Source organism: Ornithorhynchus anatinus, chromosome 11 (assembly GCF_004115215.2).
Source record: "Ornithorhynchus anatinus isolate Pmale09 chromosome 11, mOrnAna1.pri.v4, whole genome shotgun sequence".
Taxonomy (NCBI): domain Eukaryota; kingdom Metazoa; phylum Chordata; class Mammalia; order Monotremata; family Ornithorhynchidae; genus Ornithorhynchus; species Ornithorhynchus anatinus.
The window spans coordinates 58526835-58546371 of NC_041738.1; the positions used below are offsets into that span (position 1 = coordinate 58526835).

At 52.3% G+C, this 19537-nt stretch overlaps 1 protein-coding gene across 1 annotated transcript; it reads right to left on the reverse strand.

Moving 5' to 3' along the window:
- Positions 1-599: 599 nt before the first annotated feature.
- Positions 600-13331, reverse strand: LOC114814984 (gastric inhibitory polypeptide). Its single transcript, XM_029074585.2, has 5 exons — positions 13240-13331; positions 12090-12215; positions 7822-7929; positions 4398-4484; positions 600-765 (listed from the first exon to the last, which is right to left on the reverse strand). Exons 1-5 carry the CDS (start codon positions 13317-13319, stop codon positions 759-761), a joined length of 408 nt encoding a protein of 135 aa, XP_028930418.1. The 5' UTR covers positions 13320-13331; the 3' UTR covers positions 600-758.
- Positions 13332-19537: the final 6206 nt, after the last annotated feature.

Below are 19537 nucleotides of genomic sequence, written 5' to 3' on the forward strand. Positions count from 1 at the left end.
CCTTCCCAGACTGAGCTCCCCCCTTTTTCCCTCTGCTCCCTCTCCCCCCCTTCACCTCTCCGCAGCTAAACCCTCTTCTCCCCCCTTTCCCTCTCCTCCTCCCCCTCTCCCGTCCCACCCCCTCGGCACCGTACTCGTCCGCTCGACTGTATGTATCTTCATCACCCTATTTATTTTGTTTATTTTGTTTAATGAGATGTACATCTCCCTGATTCTATTTATTTGCCACTGTTTTTATGAGATGTTCTTCCCCTCGACTCTATTTATTGCCATCGTTCTCATCTTCCCGTCTCCCCCGATTAGACCGTAAGCCCGTCAGACGGCAGGGACTGTCCCTATCTGTTGCCGACTTGTCCATTCCGAGCGCTTAGTACAGTGCTCTGCACAGAGTAAGCGCTCAATAAACACTATTGAATGAATGAATGAAGGTAACCGAGGCCCAGAGAAGTGAAGAGACTTGTCCAAGGGGACCCAGCAGGCAGAGCCGGGATTAGAACCCGGGTCCTCGGCAGGCGCTTTCCGGGTTTTAAGCACCACCTCTGCCAAGAGGCCTCAGCTAGCAACTGCCCCAAGTGGAAATAAAACCCAAATCGGCCTTCTTTCAATTTCCGCCTTTATTGGCCTTCATTGAATTATTAGGAGAGGAAGCAGGGTAGCAGGAGCCCGCTCTTGAGAACCGCGCAACGAGGCCTTCCGTCGTCAGCTGCTCGGCATCCAGCCTCTGGGTTCGGAAATCGGGCCGCAGGGCGAGGCGACCGCTAGGTCCTGGAGAAAAGGAAAAGCAGATTCTCAAGCTCAACTAAGGGCCCCAAGGGTCAGGATCACGTCACGGTCCCCAGTTGTAATAATCATGTTGGTATTTGTTAAGCGCCGACTGTGTGCAGAGCACTGTTCTAAGCGCTGGGGGAGATTCAGGGTCATCAGGTTGTCCCACGGGAGGCTCCCGGTCTTCATCCCCATTTGACAGCGTGGTTCAGTGGAAAGAACCTGGGCTGGGAGTCAGAGGTCATGGGTTCGAATCCCGACTCTGCCACTTGTCAGCTGTGTGACTGCGGGCAGGTCACTTCACTTCTCTGGGCCTCAGTTACTTCATCCGTAAAATGGGGATTAAGATTGTGAACCTCACGTGGGACAACCTGATGACCCTGTATGTACCCCAACGCTTAGAACAGTGCTCTGCACATAGCGCTTAACAAATACCGACATTATTTTACAGATGAGGTAACCGAGGCACGGAGAAGTTAAGTGACTTGCCTACGGTCACACAGTTGACAAGTGGCAGATCCAGGATTCGAACCCATGACCTCCGACTCCGAAGTCTGTGCTCTTTCCGCTGAGCCACGCTGCTTCTCTAATTGTACATTCCAAATGTTTAGCGCAGTGTTCTGCACATAGTAAGAGCTCAATAAATACTAGTGAATGAGTTAGGGAGCAGACACGGGGGACTGGATACATAATCGCCATTTAATAATAATAACACCACTAGTAATAACGGTGGTATTTAAGCGCTTACCGTGTGCCAGGCGCCGCGGGTAGATACAAGCACAGCGGGTTGGACTCGGTCCCTGTCCCCGACGGGGGTCCCCCTCTCCATCCCCATTTTCCAGATGAGATAATTGAGGCCCAGAGAAGTGAAGTGACTTGCCCAAGGTCACACAACAGACAAGTGGCAGAGCGGGGATTAGAACCCATGACCTTCTGACTCCCAGGCCTGTGGTCAATCCACAACCCCATGGATTTAGTTGTGCCCTTAGGCCAGGAGAGGCAGAGTGAGTGGTGGGCAGGGAACGTGTACTGTACTCTCCCCAGCGCTTAGTACAGTGCTCTGCACACCGTAAGCACTCAATAAATATATTTGTATTTACTGAGCTGAGGGCCGGAACCGGTTTATGCCGGGGCCTTAGAGAAGGACGGGCTTAAGCGAGAGGCTTCCTGGAAGGCATGGCTAAAGCTACAACTAAAGATGGGAAAACTTGGGATCACCATTTGGTTGGAATTCCCACAGGCTTTCCCCATCTCCCAGTCTACTTGGAATTTCCTTTTTTATTTTTTTTTTTAAATAATATTCCTTCAGCACCTGTGATGTATCTAGCACTGTTCTAAGCGCTGGGCTAGGTAGAAGTTAATGAGGCCGGATAAAGTCTCGCCCCCGCTTGGGGCTCACAGTCGAGTAGGAGGGAGAGCAGGCATCGAATCCCCAATGTGCAGTTGAGGAAACAGGCCCGGAGAAGTCAAATGACTCACCCCAGGTCACCTAGCAAGCAAGAGGCGGGGGTGGGATTAGAACCCAGGGCCTCTGTCTCCCGTGCTCTGTCCACTAGGCTTCGCCGCTTCCCGTTCGGTGCCCGACCCGGGCCGGGGCAAGCGCTGAGGCCCCGTTTTAGACCGTGAGCCCGTCGTCGGGCGGGGACTGTCTCTATCTGTCGCCGGGTTGTCCATTCCAAGCGCTTAGTACGGTGCTCTGCACATAGGAAGCGCTCAGTAAATATGATCGAATGAACGAACGCGGTGCCAGCCCGCTCTGCGGGGTGTGAAGACCGCACGATCTTGAAGAGGGAGGAATCGAGGCTCTCTCTGCCCCCGGGATGATCCCAACCTGATCGGGCGTGCTCCCAGAAGAAGGCGGACAGTGATAGGAAGGGGAGGGTTGGGGGGGGGAAGGAACAGCTCAAGCTAAAGGAATTTTGGGCAGTGAAATTGGAAGGGGGGTGTTGCAGGGAGTCGGGGAGGCTGGGGACGCGTCCGAGAGCGGAGAAGGAGACCCTTGTGTCCTAAGAAGGGGGAGGAAAAAGAGAAAAAAGGCTTCAAACCGAAGGAGTTGGGGCTAAACCATGGCAGACGGAGCTTAGAACAGGTAATGGCGCCGGGGGCGGAGAAGCGGCGAGGCTCGCCGGAAAGAGGCCGGTCTTAGGAGTCGGAGGTCGTGGGTTCTAATCCCGGCTCCGCCACCTGTCAGCTGGGTGACTTTGGACAAGCGACTTGACTCTTGGGTGCCTCAGCTACTTAAAATGGGGATGAAGACCGTGAGCCTCACGTGGGACAGTCTGATGACCCTGTATCTGCCCCGCGCTTAGAACAGTGCTCTGCACATTGTAAGCGCTTAACAAATACCAACATTATTATTATCATCATTATCAAATGGCTCTTGCAAAGATGGGGCCAAGCTGAGGAAACTCTAGGCCCCGAGAGCCCGCCTGGGGTGTGCGGAGGGCGACGGGAAGGAGAAGGGGGCCAGGGGGTCAGAGGCAGTGTGGCCTAGTGAGAAGAGCACAGTCCTGGAAGTCCATGGCGTAAGGGGTAGAGCACGGGCCTGGGAGTCAGAAGGTCGTGGGTTCTAATTCCGACTCCACCTGTGTGACCTTGGGCAAGTCGCTTCACTTCTCCGGGCCTCCGTGACCTCATCCGTAAAATGGGGATTGAGGCCGGTGAGCCCCAGGTGACAGAGGGAGTGTGTCAACCTGATTTGCTTGTATCCACCCCAGCGCTTAGCACAGTGCCTGGCACAGAGTAAGCGCTTAACAAATACCACGATCTTCATCATTATGTTTAAGTCACAGGGTGTGGGTTCTAATCCTAACTCTGTGACGTCTGCTGCTGTGTGACCTTGAGCGAGTCACTTTACTTCTCTGTGCCTCCATCACCTCACCTGTAAAATGGGGATGAAGACTGTGAACCCCAAGCGGGACAGGGACTGTGTCCAAACCCGATTACCTTGTAGCCACCCCAGTGCTTAGAACAGTGCTTGCGACACAGCAAGTGCATAGCAAGAGAAGCAGCGTGGCTCAGTGGAAAGAGTCCGGGGTTTGGAGCCAGGGGTCATGGGTTCGAATCCCAGCTCTGCCACTTGTCAGCTGTGTGACTGTGGGCAAGTCACTTAACTTCTCTATGCCTCAGTTACCTCATCTGTAAAATGGGGATTAAGACTGTGAGCCCCACATGGGACAACCTGATTCCCCTGTGTCTACCCCAGCGCTTAGAACAGTACTCTGCACATAGCGAGCACTTAAATACCAACATTATTATTATTATTAACTTAGAGGAGCAGCATAGCTCGGTGGAAAGAGCACGGGCTTGGGAGTCAGAGGTCATGTGTTCGAATGCCGGCTCTGCCACTTGTCAGCTGGGTGACTGTGGGCAAGTCACTTCACTGGGCCTCAGTTCCCTCATCTGTCAAATGGGGATGAAGACTGGGAGCCTCACGTGGGCCAACCCGATGACGCTGTATCTCCCCCAGCGCCGAGAACGGTGCTCTGCACATAGTAAGCGCTTAACAAATACCGACATTATTATTATTATCAACCAATACCTTGATCCCGAATATTACCGTCAGAAGGAAGCCGGGGCCGCGGGGGACGGGGGAAGCGAAGGGGCCACCGGGGGAAGAGCGGTAAGCCCACCTGAGGAGGTCGTAGTTGACCAGCAGTTCCAGCAGGTCATCGGTCCAGCCGGCAATCAGCACCTCCATGTCTGGCACCGGCAGAGACCTGGGAACGAGTGGGTGGGCAGGGGGACAGGGTCACTCACCCCCTCCGGGACAGTGGGGGTCCCCCCCCCCCCAGCCCCACCCTGGTGGCTCAGCCTCGGCGTCCAGCTAGGTTTGGGGCCGGACTGCAGGCTGGAACTGGACTACATGGTCAGCCCATTCATTCGGTCGTATTTATTGAGCGCTTACTATGTGCAGAGCACTGTACTAAGCGCCTGGAATGGACAATTCGGCAACAGATAGAGACCATCCCTGCCCGACGACGGGCTCACACAGTTCCTCTCTCCGCCTTATCGAAGGCCCATCTCCTCCAAGAAGCCTTCCCTGACTAAGCCCTCGTTTCCTCTTCTCCCACTCCCTTCTGTATCGTCCTGACCGGTCCCTTTCTTCACCACCCGACTCATTCATTCATTCAATCGTATTTATTGAGCGCTTACTATGTGCAGAGCGCTGTACTAAGCGCTTGGAATGGACAATTCGGCAACAGATAGGGACGGCGTCCCTCTATCGTTCTGTCGTACTCTCCCAAACGCCTAGTTCAGTGCTCTGCACCCAGAGCCCAGTAGATAACGATCGGCTGACTGACTGAGGGGATGTTTGAGAAGCAGCATGGCTCAGTGGAAAGAGCCTGGGCTTGGGAGTCAGAGGTCATGGGTTCAAATCCAGGCTCTGCCACTTGTCAGCTGGGTGACTGTGGGCAAGTCACTTCGCTTCTCTGTGCCTCAGTTCCCTCATCTGTAAAATGGGGATTAACCGTGAGCCTCACGTGGGACAACCTGATTACCCTGTACCTACACCAGCGCTTAGAACAGTGCTCTGCACATAGTAAGCGCTTAACAAATACCAACATGTTTGGCAGGGGTCTCACCGCAGGCTCTTTTTTTCCCTTCCCCCAATTCCCACTCGAAACTCTCTTTCTCCCATTCGTTCATCGGTCGCATTTATCGAGCGCTTATTGAGCAGCAGCGTGGCTCGGTGGAAAGGGGCCGGGCTTGGGAGTCAGAGGTCGTGGGTTCCAATCCCGGCTCCGCCACTTGTCAGCTGGGTGACTTTGAGTGAGTCACTTCTCTGGGCCTCAGTTACCTCATCCGGAAAATGGGGATGAAGGCCGCGAGCCCCACGTGGGACAACGCGATCACCTTGTATCCTCCCCGGCGCTCAGAACGGTGCTCGGCACATAGTAAGCGCTTAACAGATGCCATCATTATTATTATGACTGTGCGCAGAGGAGGAGGTCCCCTCCTGCCAACCCCCACGTCCTGCTGGGCTTATTGCCAATCAAGCGGGGCCTGTGGCTTCGCCTTTTGGCTTGGGCCCGGAGGCTTGGCCGAACCCCAGTGACCGAGCGGGCCCGGGGAGCGGACACCCTGGCTCCCGGCCCGCAGAGGGGTCCCCACCCACCCACGGACCCCGATCCCGCTCCGGCGAGGAAAGCAGCTTGGCCTAGTGGCTAAGGCACCGGGCTGGGAGTCAGAGACGTAGCCTAGTGGGTAGAGCAGGGGCACGGGAGACAGAGGCCCTGGGTTCTAATCCCAGCCCTGCCCCTTGCTTGCTAGGTGACCTGGGGCAAGTCATTTAACTTCGCCGGGCCTGTTTCCTCAACTGCACACTGGGGATTCGATGCCTGTCCTCCCTCCTACTTGTGAGCCCCAAGCGGGGGCGAGACTTTATCCGGCCTCATTAACTTCTACCTAGCCCGGCGCTTAGAACAGTGCTAGTGGATGCCGTAGCGGATAGAACGCAAGCCTGGGAGTCAGAAGGTCACGGGTTCTAATCCCAGCTCCGCCACTCCTCTGCTGTGTGACCGTGGGCAACTCACTTCGCTTCTCTGGGCCTCAGTTGCCTCATCTGTAAAATGGGGATCGAGCCTGGGAGCCCCACGTGGGACAGGGACTGTGCCCTACCCGATTTGCTTCTATCCACCCCAGCGCTTAGTACAGTGCCTGGCACATAGTAAGCGCTTAACAAATATCATAATTATTAATCCCAGCTCCACCACTTGTCTGCTGTATGGCCTTGGGCGAGTCATTTCACTTCTCAGGGCCTCACTGACCTCATCTGCCGAACTGTACTTTCCAAGCGCTTAGTCCAATGCCCTGCACACGGTAAGCGCTCAATAAATGCGATCGAAGGAATGAATGAATCTGTAAAATGGGGTTTAAGACCGGGAGCCCCACGTGGGGCAGGGACCGTGTCCGACCTGTTTCGGCCTGGAGAAGAGGGAGTCGCCATGGGTTGGAAACGACTGGAGGGCATTTGACAACACCACCCCAGCGTTTAATACGGTGCCTGGCACATAGTAAACGCTTAACAATATATTATGTAATGTGGGTTCTGATCCCGGCTCCGTCACTTGTCTGCTGTGTGACTTTGGGTAAGCCACTTCACTTCTCTGGGCCTCACCTCATCGGTAAAATGGGGATGAAGACCGTCAGCCCCCCGGGGACAACCGGATGACCTTGTATCTACCCCAGCGCTTAAAACAGTACCTGGCACATAGTAAGCGCTTAACAAATACCTTCATTATTATTAGAGAAGCAGCGTGGCTCGGTGGAAAGAGCCCGGGCTTGGGAGTCAGAGGTCATGGGTTCGAATCCCGGCTCAGCCACTCGTCAGCTGTGTGATTTGGGGCGAGACACTTTGCTTCTCTGGGCCTCGGTTACCCCATCTGTAAAATGGGGGTGAAGCCCGTGAGCCCCATGTGGGACAATCTGATTACCGTGTAATAATAATAATAATGATAATATTCGTGAAGCACTTATTATGTGGCGAGCACTGTTCTAAGCACTGGAGGAGATACAAGGTAAGCAGGTTGTCCCACATGGGGCTCACCGTCTTCATCCCCATTTTCCAGATGAGGCACAGAGAAGTGAAGTGACTTGCCCAAAGTCACCCAGCAGTCAAGTGGCAGAGCCGGAATTAGAACGCATGACCTCTACTCCCAAACCCAGGCTCTTTCCACTAAACCAAGCTGCTCCTCCCCAGCGCTTAGAACAGTGCTTGGCACAGAGGAAGTGCTTAACAAATGCCATCATTATTATTTTTATTATTATATAATATATATATATATATCCCATGCTTTGCACACAGTAAGTGCTTAACAAATGCCATTCTAATTATATATATTTTACATATATATCCCGTGCTTTGCACATAATAAGCACTTAAATGTCATCATTATTTTATATATATCCATATATATATATATATATCCCGTGCTTTGCACAGAGTAAGCGTTTAACAATTGCCATCATCATTATTATTATTATTATTATTTTAAAACAAAAGAAGCCCCCAGGAGTCCCGGAATGGGGAGGGCTCCCTGGAAATGATCTCACCTCTGTCTGTTCCCGGGGTTTCCAGGGTTCCCGGCCGTCCCGCCGAGTCCTCCCCTCTCTGCGTCTTGGCGGGTTTGGAGGTCCCGGCCTGATCTGGTGCCGATGTAGCTGCAGAGACCCCAGGAGACCCCAGGGACGGCTAAGCGCAACCCCCCCGAAGAGCCGTTACAGGCCGGGGACCTCCACCCCCACCGTCCGGGCCTCCGCAATCGATCGACGCTATTTATTCAACATCATCTTGGCATAGGTGAAGCGCTCACTATATGCCAAGCACGAGAACCGAGGGAGATACGAGGTCATCAGATGGTCCCACGTGGGGCTCACGCTTCTAATCCCCATTTTGCCATTGAGGTCGCTGAGGCCCAGAGAGGTTTAAGTGACTCACCCAAGGGCACCCAGCAGACGGGTGGCGGACGCGGGATTAGAATCCGTGTCCTCTGACACCCAAGCCCGGGCTCTTTCCGCCGAGCCACGCTGCTTGGCTCACTGCGCGCGGGACACTGGACTGGGCGCTCGGGAGAGGACGGTGCCGCGGGGTTGGTAGACACGGCCCCTGCAGCGTCGCTTAGTGGAAAGAGCACGGGCTTGGGAGTCAGAGGATGATAATAATAACGATGGTATTTGTTAAGCGCCTAATATGTTCTAAGCGCTGGGGGAGATACAGGGTAATCAGGTTGTCCCACGTGGGGCTTACGCTTTGAATCCCCATTTTCCAGATGACGTAACTGAGGCCCAGAGAAGTGAAGAGACTTGACCGAGGTCACCCAGCAGACAAGTGGCAGAGCAGGATTGGAACCCATGTCCTCTGACTCCCAACCCCGGGGTCTTTCGATCCCAGCTCTGCCACATGTCTGCTGGGTGACCTTAAGCGGCTTAATTTCTCTGTGCCTCAATCACCTCATCCGGAAAAGGGGGATGAAGACTGGGAGCCCCACGTGGGACAACCTGATGACCTTGTATCTACCCCAGCGCTTAGAACAGTGCTGGGCACATAGTAAGCGCTTCACAAACACCATCATCATTATTATTAAGTAGCTTGCGGGCTAGAGAGGAGCAGGCGAATTGAAGGTGCCAGAGGAGAGCACAACTGGAAAAGTCCCCTGGATTCGGCTCCCACTAAGCCGCTTTATGTCTTTGTGCTCTGCACATAGTAAGCGCTTAATAAATACTATTGAATGAATAACTAGAATTCAGTTTGGGCATCCCAACCCCTGGGGAGAGAGCCAGAGAAGGCCAAGGGGTGTGTGTGTATATGTGGTGATGGAGGGAGGGGGGTGGGTGGAAGCTTTGTACACATTTGAATATGGTTCGAATCCCGGCTCTGCCACTTGTCAGCTGTGTGACTGTGGGCAAGTCACTTAACTTCTCTGGGCCTCGGTTCCCTCATCTGTAAAATGAGGATTAACTGTGAGCCTCACGTGGGGACCACCTGATTACCCTGTATCTCCCCCAGTGCTTAGAACAGTGCTCGGCACATAGTAAGCTCTTAACAAATACCGACATTTTTATTATTATTATTATTATATGCTATAAGATACATACTCTAGATTGTTATCTGGTAAATAATAATAACTGTATTTGTTAAGCACTTAGTACGTGCCAAGCACTGTTCTAAGCACAGGGGGTAGATACAAGGTAATTGGGTTGGACATATTCTTCAGCCCCATTTTACAGGTGAGGTAACCGAGGCACGGAGAAGTGAAGTGACCTGCCCAAGGTCACACAACAGACATGTGGCAGAGCCGAGATTAGAACCCACATCCTCCGACTCCCAGGCACAGGCTCTTTCCTCTAGGCCACGCTACAGGGAACATGTCTACCACTAGGGATGGTGGCTCAGCGGAAAGAGCCTGGGCTTCGGAGTCAGAAGTCATGGGTTCGACTCCCGGCTCTGCCACCACTTGTCAGCTGTGTGACTGTGGGCAAGTCACTTCACTTCTTTGTGCCTCAGTGACCTCATCTGTAAAATGGGAATTAACTGGGAGCCTCATGTGGGACGACCTGATGACCCTGTATCTACCCCAGCGCTTAGAACAGTGCTCTGCACAGAGTAAGCGCTCAATAAATGCTATTGAATGAATGAACTCTGTTATATCGTACTCTTCCAAATGAAGTGTTCTCCACATAGCAAATGCTCAATAAATACGATCACCTGATCTGAAGGGAGAAGCTATTTCCAAGTGGTGTGACCAGACGGGACAGCAGGATCCGGGTTCTAATCCAAGCTCTGCCGCTTCCCAGTTCTGTGACCTTGGGCAAGTCCTTTCACTTCTCTATGCTTCCATTTTTTCGTCCTTAAACTGGGGGTTCAACAACCGTGCTCTCTCTTAACTAGACGGTGAGCCCTGTGAGGGACAGGGACTTTGACCCGATTAACTGGAATCTATCCCAGTGCTTAATAGAGAAGTGGCGTGTCTCAGTGGAAAGAGCCCGGGCTTGGGAGTCAGAGGTCATGGGTTCGAATCCCGGCTCTGCCACTTGTCAGCTGTGTGACTGTGGGCAAGTCACTTCACTTCTCTGGGCCTCAGTTGCCTCATCTGTAAAATGGGGATGAAGATTGCGAGCCTCACGTGGGACAACCTGATGACCCTGTATCTCCCCCAGCGCTTAGAACAGTGCTCTGCACATAGTAAGTGCTTAACAAATACCAACATTATTATTATTATTATTATTAATAATACAGCACTGGTCACATAGTAAGGGTTTAACTATGACAATTATCACTATTAGTTTGAATCGATAGCAGGTTGGAGGGTTTTGGGACTACGACTGCAATCAGTGATCTACAACAGGGTTGGCAGTCTTCCTTTCACAAGACTTTCTGGCTCAGTGAGAAGCAGCGGGGCTCAGTGGAAAGAACCCGGACTTGGGAGTCAGAGGTCATGGGTTCAAATCCCTGATCTGCCACTTGCCAGCTGTGTGACTGCGGACAAGTCACTTCACTTCTCTGGGCCTCAGTTACCTCATCTGTAAAATGGGGATTAACTGTGAGCCTCACATGGGACGACCTGGTGACCCTGTACCTACCCCCAGCGCTTAGAACAATGCTCTGCACGTAGTAAGCGCTTAACAAATACCAACATTATTATTATCTCATTTTTCTTTTCAAATGATGTATCTAAGCGCTGGGGTAGATCCAAGCTAATCAGGTTGGACACAGTCCATGTCCCACGTGGGGCTCACGCTCTAAATCCCCAATTCACAGATGCTCGTTACGGGCAGGGAATCTGCTGAATCTGTTGCATTGAACTCTCCCAAGCCCTTAGCACAGTGCTCTGCACAAAGTAAGCACTCGGTAAATGCGATCGATCGATGAGGTAACTGAGGCCCAGAGAAGTAAAGTAATAATAATAATAATGATAGCATTTTTAAGCGCTTACTATTGTGCAAAGCTCTGTTCTAAGCACTGGAGCGGAAACAAAGTGATCAGGTTGCCATGCTGCTTCTCTGAGCCACGCTGCTTCACTGGTGGTGAGCGGTGAGGGGGCCCGGCCTAGTGGAAAGAGCACGGGCCTGGGAGTCAGAGTCCGAGGCTTCTGATCCCGGCTCTGCCGCGTGACTGCCGTGGGACCTAGGACAAGTCACTTCACTTCTCCGTGCCTCAGTTGTCTCATCTGTAAAATGGGGATCAAGATTGTGAGCCCCTTGAGGGACAAGGACTGTGTCCAACCGGATTACTTTAATAATAATAATAATGTTGGTCTCTGTTAAGCGCTTACTATGTGCCGAGCATTGTTCTAAGCGCTGGGGTAGATATAGGGTAATCGGGTTGTCCCATGTGAGGCTCACAGTCTTCATCCCCATTTTACAGATGAGGGAACTGAGGCACAGAGAGGTTACGTGACTGGCCCACAGTCACCCAGCCGCGTGGCTCAGTGGAAAGAGCCCGGGCTTGAGAGTCAGAGGTCATGGGTTCGAATCCCGGCTCTGCCCCTTGTCAGCTGTGGGACCGTGGGCAAGTCACTTAGCTTCTCTGTGCCTCAGTTACCTCATCTGTAAAATGGGGATGAAGCTTGTGAGCCTCACATGGGACAACCTGATTACCCTGTATCTACCCCAGAGCTTAGAACAGTGCTCTGCACGTAGTAAGCGCTTAACAAATACCAGCATGATTATGATTAAGTGGCAGAGCCGGGATTGGAACCCATGACCTCTGACTCCCAAGCCCGGGCTCTTTCCACCGAGCCACGCTGCTTGTATCTACCCCGGTGCTTGGCACATTTTGAGCGCTTAACCAATACCCCGATTATTACTTAGCATTAACTCACTCTTTCTTTCGTTCCTTCTGCTTCAGCAGCCAGTCCACAAACTTCTTCTCCTGCAGGCTGCTGAGGGCCCGGCTGTAATCGTTGATAAAGGTGCCTTCTGAATAGCGCTTGGCCAGGGGCGGGGAGCTGTGGAGGGGGGAGAGACCCGATGAGACAGGCAGGAGCCAGAGAGAGAGAGAGAGACTTTGTGAATAGCGCTTGGCCAGGATCGGGGCGGCGGGGACTTCGGCAGAGGGGAGTGAACGGTCAGAGAGACAGGAGCCAGAAAGAGACACAGAGACCGGTGCAGCAGGGAGAGATGGGGAGAGACAGAGGTTATGGGGGGTCAGCAAGGAATAGCAAGGATTCAGAGACAGGAGTAGAAGCAGCATAGTGTAAAGCTTTGATTCTATTTATTGCTCTTGATTCTATTTATTGCTATTGTTCTCATCTGTCCATCTCCCCCGATTAGACCGTAACTTAACTTCCCTGGGCCTCAGTTCCCTCATCTGTAAAATGGGGATTAAGACTGTGAGCCCCACGTGGGACACAGATCGTGTCCAACCTGATCAGCTTGTATCTACCCCAGCGCTTAGTACCGTGTCTGGCAGGCTTAAAAAATGCCACACAAAAAAAAGGGAGCAGGAAGAGACAGTTTCAGAGACAGGAGGAGCCGGGAGAGATGAGGAGAGACACGGGTGGCAGAGAGAGACAGAAACCACAGACTCAGATATGGTGGGAAAAGGCTGGGGCTATGAGAAAGAGCCCCCGGTTTAATGGCTGCTGGATGGTTGGTGGAACTCTAAAAGCTCAGCGAACCCTCTTCGGGGCAGAAGAAGAGTCTAGAAGTCATTCCATCCATCCCCCTGCTTCCAAACCAAATGGATGGTTCCCTGTTTTTCAAGGATCTGTCGGGGAGGAGGCGTCCTCCCACTGCCTCCTGGGCCGGCCCCCCAAGAAAATCCCCTTTCGTTACTGGATGTTCATCTTTGTGTCTAAATAGAATCCCTCCTGCTGCATTAGAGGCCCAGTCCCTCTTGGGCTCGCTAGGCCTACAAGATGCCCTTCCCACCCAGGACGGAGCTGGCTCCTCCATCCCTGGAGCAGTTTTCCAGTCCTCGTCTCGCCCCAATGTGCGTCTGGACGCTCCCGAGCACAGCTCGGATCTTACCTGCGGTCGTTTTCCTCCAAGTCCGCCAGAGCTAGGCCCAAGGAGACCAAGAGCAGTGGGAACACCTTTCCCGGCACCATATTTCTGCCTCGTTCACTGCAGGGGAGAGAGATGGCACCTGAGAGGCCTTCCATCCTTGGTTAGTCCTGCTAGGGCAAGAGCTTCTCCTCTGCCCCACAGTGTGGGCGACTGGCAGGGCAGAAGGGGCAAGGGGTGGGCTAGCGCGGGGTCTCCCGGTGGCCGGCGCTTCTCTGCAGGGGATGACCAACCCCTTCGTCTAAAAGGTCAACCTTTCGACTGGTCCTCGAAAGGGGCTGAGGCTCTGGTCACTGGGAGGGGAAGGGCAAAGGACAGATATTCATTCATTCAATAGTATTTATTGAGCACTTACTATGTGCAGAGCACTGTACTAAGCACTTGGAATGGACAGTTCAGCAACAGATAGAGACAATGTGAGATATGACTCAGCTGCATTACCCCTCTAGACTGTAAGCTCGTTGTGGGCAGGGAAGGGGTCTGTTTATTAAAAGCGGCATGGCGTAGTGGAGAGAGCACAGGCCTGGGAGTCAGAAGGTCACGGATTCTCATCCCAGCTCCTCCACTCGTCTGCTGCGTGACCTTGAGCAAGTCACTTCACTTCTCTGGGCCTCGGTTACCTCATCTATAAATTGGGGATTGAGACCGTGAGCCCCACGTGGACAGGGACTGTGTACAACCCAATTTGCTTGTATCCACCCCAGCGCTTAGTACAGTGCCTGGCACATAGCAAGCACTTAACAAATACCATAATTACCATTATTATTATGTATTAAATGCTTGCTATATTCCAGGCACTGCTAAGTGCTGGGGTGGATACAAGCAAATCGAGTGGGACACAGTCCCTGTCCCATATTCATTCATTCAATCGTAGAGAAGCAGCATGGCTCAGTGAAAAGAGCCTTGGGAGTCAGAGGTCAAGGGTTCTAATCCCGGCTCTGCCTTTTACCAGCTGTGTGACTTTGGGCAAATCACTGCACTTCTCTGTGCCTCAGTTGACCTCTTCTGTAAAATGGGGATTAAAACTGAGCCCCACGTGGGACTACTTGATCACATTTTATCCCCCAGTGCTTAGAACTGTACTTTACACATAGTAAGCACTTAACAAATGCCACCATTTATTTTATTCTTGTATTTATTGAGCATTTACTATGTGCAGAGCACTGTACTACGTGCTTGGAATGGACAATTGGGCAACAGATGGAGACAATCCCTGCCCAACAACGGGCTCACAGTCTAAACGATAAGACTCAGTCTTAATCCCCTTTTTACAGATGAGGGACTGAGGCACAGAGAAGGAAAGTGACCTGTCCAAGTCCACACAGCACACAAGTGGCCGAGCCAGGATTAGAACCCATGACTCATTTGTCTATATTTTTATTACCCTATTTATTCTGTTAATGAGTCCCCTTGGTTCTATTTATTGCTACTGTTTGTGTCTGTCTCCCCCGATTAGACTGTAAGCCCATCAATGGGCAGGGATTGTCTCTATCTGTTGCCGAATCGTACATTCCAAGCGCTTAGTACAGTGGTCTGCACATAGTAAGCGCTCAATAAATACTATTGAATGAATGACTTTCCGACTCCCTGTTCCATGCTCTATCCACTATGCCATGCTGCTTCTCTTTCTGGATGTAGAGCAGTGGGAGAGGTGGGAGAGCCTCCCCAACAGCTTCAGGGTGGGGTTCAGCTGCCCAGGTGAAACACTGCGGGATCCTAGACCGGACTGCCCCAACCGCAGCCGGCCCCGGGCTCCCGAGATGCTCTGAACCAAGGATTGGCTCAAGATCATCCCCCCACAGCCATTCGTCCCCAGCCGGACTGAGTTTTATTTGGATTTATTTTGTGGTCTATTCATTCATTCATTCAATAGTATTTATTGAGCGCTTACTATGTGCAGAGCACTGTACTAAGCGCTTGGAATGGACAAATCAGTAACAGATATAGTCCCTGCCCTTCGACGGGCTTACGGTCTAATCGGGGGAGACGGGCAGACAAGAACAATGGCAATAAATAGAGTCAAGGGGAAAAACATCTCATAAAAACAATGGCAAATAAATAGAATCAGGGTGATGTACATCTCATTAAACAAAATAAACAAAATAAATAGGGTGATGAAGATATATACAGTTGAGCGGACGAGTACAGTGCTGGGGGAGGCGGGGATGGGAGAGGGGGAGGAGCAGAGGGAAAGGGGGGAAAAGGGGGCTTAGCTGAGGAGAGGTCAGTGGGGGGTAGAGGGGCTAGGAGATTCCTATGTGTCAGACACTGTACTAAGTGCTGGGGTAAATACATGTTAATCAGGTTGGACACAATCCCTGTCCCACGTGGGGCTCACGGTCTTAATCCCCACTTTACAGATGAGGTAACTGAGTCACAGAGAAGCAAACTGACTTGCCCAAGTTCACCCAGTAGACAAGTGGAGAAGCTGGAATCAGAATCCAGGTCCTCCTGACGCCCAGGCCCGGCCTCCCTCCATTAAACCATGCTGCTTCTCTTCTTGGATTGAAAGAGCTTGGGCCTGGGACCTGGGTTCTAATCCCAGCTTTGCCAATTGTCTGTGTGTGACCTTGGGTGAGTCACTTAACTCCTCACGCCTCAGTTATCCCCTCTGTAAAATGGGGATCGAGACTGTGAGACCTACATGGGACGGAGACTACGTCCAACCCGGATAGCTCGGTTCTACCCCAGGTCTTAGCACAGTGCCTGACACATAATAAGCGCTTAACAAATACCATTCAGAAAGAGTAACGGAGTCACAGTTTCATTTCCTGAGAGCAGAAAAGAAAGATGAGCGATGGGATCCTGACAGAGATAGGGGTCAAAAGGGTCATCTGACCACTCCACTGGCTCCAACCCAGCCTCCCACCCAGACCCCAGCTGTGGGTCTGTTAAGTAGCCGAGTCAACTTACCTTCCTTCAGGGTGTCGCCCGCCTCAGCCCTTGGAGATTCTGCGCCTCCACCTCGTTCCACCAGCCTGTTATATAAAGCCCATTTGTTTGACCTCCTCATCCCCCACTAGGAACAAAGTGAAATCAACCATCTTATCTGGAGATAGGAAGTCCCCGGTTTCTGCCACATTAAATCCATTTTGTGCTTTGAAAATGGCCTTTCCAGGTGAGGTGTGCTAATTGGTGATTAAAGTTTGGGAACTGCCAGCTCGGGGGCTCTGGGATGGGGCACCTGGCTCTCCGAGGGGCTGGAGAGCTGAGGAGAGGCAGAGGGCTCAGGCTTATGTCTTAATCGTGGCTCAGTGGAAAGAGCCCGGGCTTGGGAGTCAGAGGTCATGGGTTCGAATCCCTGCTCTGCCCCTTGGCAGCTGGGTGACTGTGGGCAAGTCACTTCACTTCTCTGGGCCTCAGTTCCCTCAACTGTAAAATGGGGATGAAGACTGTGAGCCTCACGTGGGACAACCTGATGACCCTGTATCTACCCCAGCGCTTAGAACAGTGCTCTGCACCTAGTAAGTGCTTAACAAATACCAACATTATTATTATTATGTTTTTCGAGGCCCTCACGAAATTGTGGAGGCCAGGGCTGCTGGTAGGATGGAAGAGAGGGGAAGGACAGAGGTTTGACGCTCGGGGTGAGTGACTCGCTAAGGGTCCTTGGGCAAATAAATGAGCTTTTCTGAGCCTCGGTTACCTCATCTGAAAAATGAGGAGAAAATACCTATTCTCTCTTCCTCTTGGATTGTGAACCCTACAGGGAACAGGGACTGTGTCCCTTCTGTTGTATCTACCCCAGCACTAGCAGCATAGAGTAGTGGATAGAGCACTGGCCTGGAAGTGAAAAAGTCGTGGGTTCCAATCCCGGCTCTGCCACTTGTCTGCTGTGTGACAGTGGGCAAGTTACTTCACTTCTCTGGGCCTCAGTTACCTCATCTGGAAAATGGGGATCGAGACTGAGCCCCACGTAGGAGAGGGACTATATCCCACCTGATTTGCTTGTATCCACCCCAGTGCTTAGTACAGTGCCTGGCACTTAGTAATCACTTAACAAATACCATAATTATTATTTTTACAATGTTTAACAGATAGCTAAAAAATACTAAGTGCTTAATATCTCTATTATTGGGGAATCTCCACGGCACGTTCTCAGATTGGTAGAAGGCAGACTCCCCCAGATAATGGCATCACCTGGAATGGGTGTTATAATTCCTTATAGTTACATCCATTACCCCCTTCTATCTCACCAGCAACCCTGGGAAATAAGGAGAGGCAGGAATTTTAACCCTATTTTACAGATGAAGACACTGAGGCCCAGAGAGGTTAAAAAACTCGTCTCAGGTCCCACAGTATTTCCTGCCGCCCCTCAGCCCCATGTTCTTCCCACTAGACCAGATTGGCCTCATCTGTTCTGGTAGGTTTAGACGTCGGTGGCCTCGAGGCAGGGGGCTGGATCGGATGGCCTCTGGGGGACCCCCCGCCCCCAGCACCGTGAACCTCTGAACCGTGAACCTCTGAACCGTGAGTCCTGCGTTTCACACTCCGATGAGCCCTCTAATCAGCCATGGGCAATCCAGCCTCTGGTCAGGGGCGGGGCTCCATTAGAGCAGGGGGCCCTGGGCAGTGGAGTAGGAGCCCAGTCAGTTCCCGGTCCGGAGCAACGCCGCTTTGGAGTGTCCCCTGGGCTTGTCAGCCACCTCTCTGGGCTCTCCGGGTGGTCTCCTGGGCGGGGGTGGGCAGAAGCGGGAGTGCCAGCCAACCAACCGGCCTGTTTATTGTGCGTCAACATCGCCACTGCCAGAGTGAACTTAGGAGCTCGAACACTGGTCATTATGGAAGGGGTCTTGGCCTCCAATATCCACCCCGTGCCCCCCTGGACAGTAGTCACGTGGCAACAAGATAGTGCAGCAGCACAGCGGGAGGCTTGTGGGGCAGATGTCTGGTGTCGCAGGCCCGGACGGACTGGGTGGCGGGGATCGGGGAGGGGAGATTGAGATTTTAGGGGCTGGGCTGGGGTCTGGACTGAACTGGGATTGAGCTGGGCCTGAGCTGGGGGCTGGCCTGGATTGGGGGCTGGGGTTAGAAATGAGCTAGGACTGGCTCAGGATGGGTTTTGTTTTGTTTTTCATGGTATATGTTAAGCCCTATGTGCCAGGCACTGTACTAAGCGCTGGGAGGGGCGAGGATAGAAGCAATCAGGTTGGACTCAGTCCCGGTCCCACATGGGGCTCACAGTCTCAATCGCCATTTTACAAATGAGGTAACTGAGGCCCGAAGGAGTGAAGTGACTTGCTCTAGGTCCCAGAGCAGACGAGTGGGTTGGCCTAGACCGGTAGTTGTGGTTGAGCTGGAGCTATGGCACTGGGGTTCATTTTGGTAAAGACTGGGTCAGAGTTGGGGGCTGGCCTGAGTTGGGGGCTGTAGTTGAGCTGGGAGGACTAGATCATGGCTGGATGCTGGCCTGGACTGGGAGCTCTGGTTGACCTGGGACTGGGCCCCGGGCACTGGGGTGGGGACTAAGCTAGGACCAGAAGCAGCATGCCATAGTGGATAGAGCCCGGGCCTGGGAGTCAGGAGATCATGGGTTCTAATCCCGCCTCTGCCACTTGTCTGCTGGGTGACCTGGAGCAAGTCTCTTCACTTCTCTGGGCCTCAGTGACCTCATTTGCAAAATGGGGATTGAGACTGTGAGCCCCACATGGGCCATGGACTGTGTCCAACCCAATTTACTTGTATCCACTCCAGTGCTTAGTACAGTGCCTGGCACATAGTAATCGCTTAACGAACACCTCAATTGTAAGGGAAGCTGCTTGGCCTAGTGGCAAGAGACTGGGCTTAGGAGTCAGAGGGTGTGGGTTCTAATCCCGGCTCTGCTACTTGTCTGCTGCGTGACTGTGGGCAAGTCACTTAACTTCTCTGTTCCTCAGTTACCTCATCTGGAAAATGGGGATTAAGCATGTGAGCCCCACGTGGGATAACCTTTGTATCTACCCCAGTGCTTAGAACAGTGCTTGGCACAGAGTAAGCACTTAACAAATACCATCATTATTATTATCTGTAAAATGAGGATTTAGACTCTGAGCCCCATGTGAGACAGGGACCGTGTCCAATGGGATTTGCTTGTATCTACCCTAGCGCTTAGTACAGTGCCTGGCGCATGGTAGTGCTTAACAGATATCATTATTATTATTATTATTAGGACCGGGCCAAGGCTGGGGGTGGCCTGGGCTGGGAGCTTTGGTTGAGCTGGGAGTGGGAGCTGGGTTTGGGACTGATTTGGAAGTGACTAGGGCTAATAATTGTAGTATTCATG

Bases quoted from the DNA above. Each gene is read 5' to 3' on its own strand.
- LOC114814984 (XM_029074585.2), bottom strand. From the start codon at position 13,319: ATGGTGCCGGGAAAGGTGTTCCCACTGCTCTTGGTCTCCTTGGGCCTA. The intron at 12,216-13,239 runs GTAAGATCCGAG...CCCCCTCCACAG, and splicing joins TTGGAGGAAAACGACCGCAG to CTCCCCGCCCCTGGCCAAGC. The intron at 4,485-7,821 runs GTGAGATCATTT...ACTCGTTCCCAG, and splicing joins AACCCCGGGAACAGACAGAG to GTCTCTGCCGGTGCCAGACA.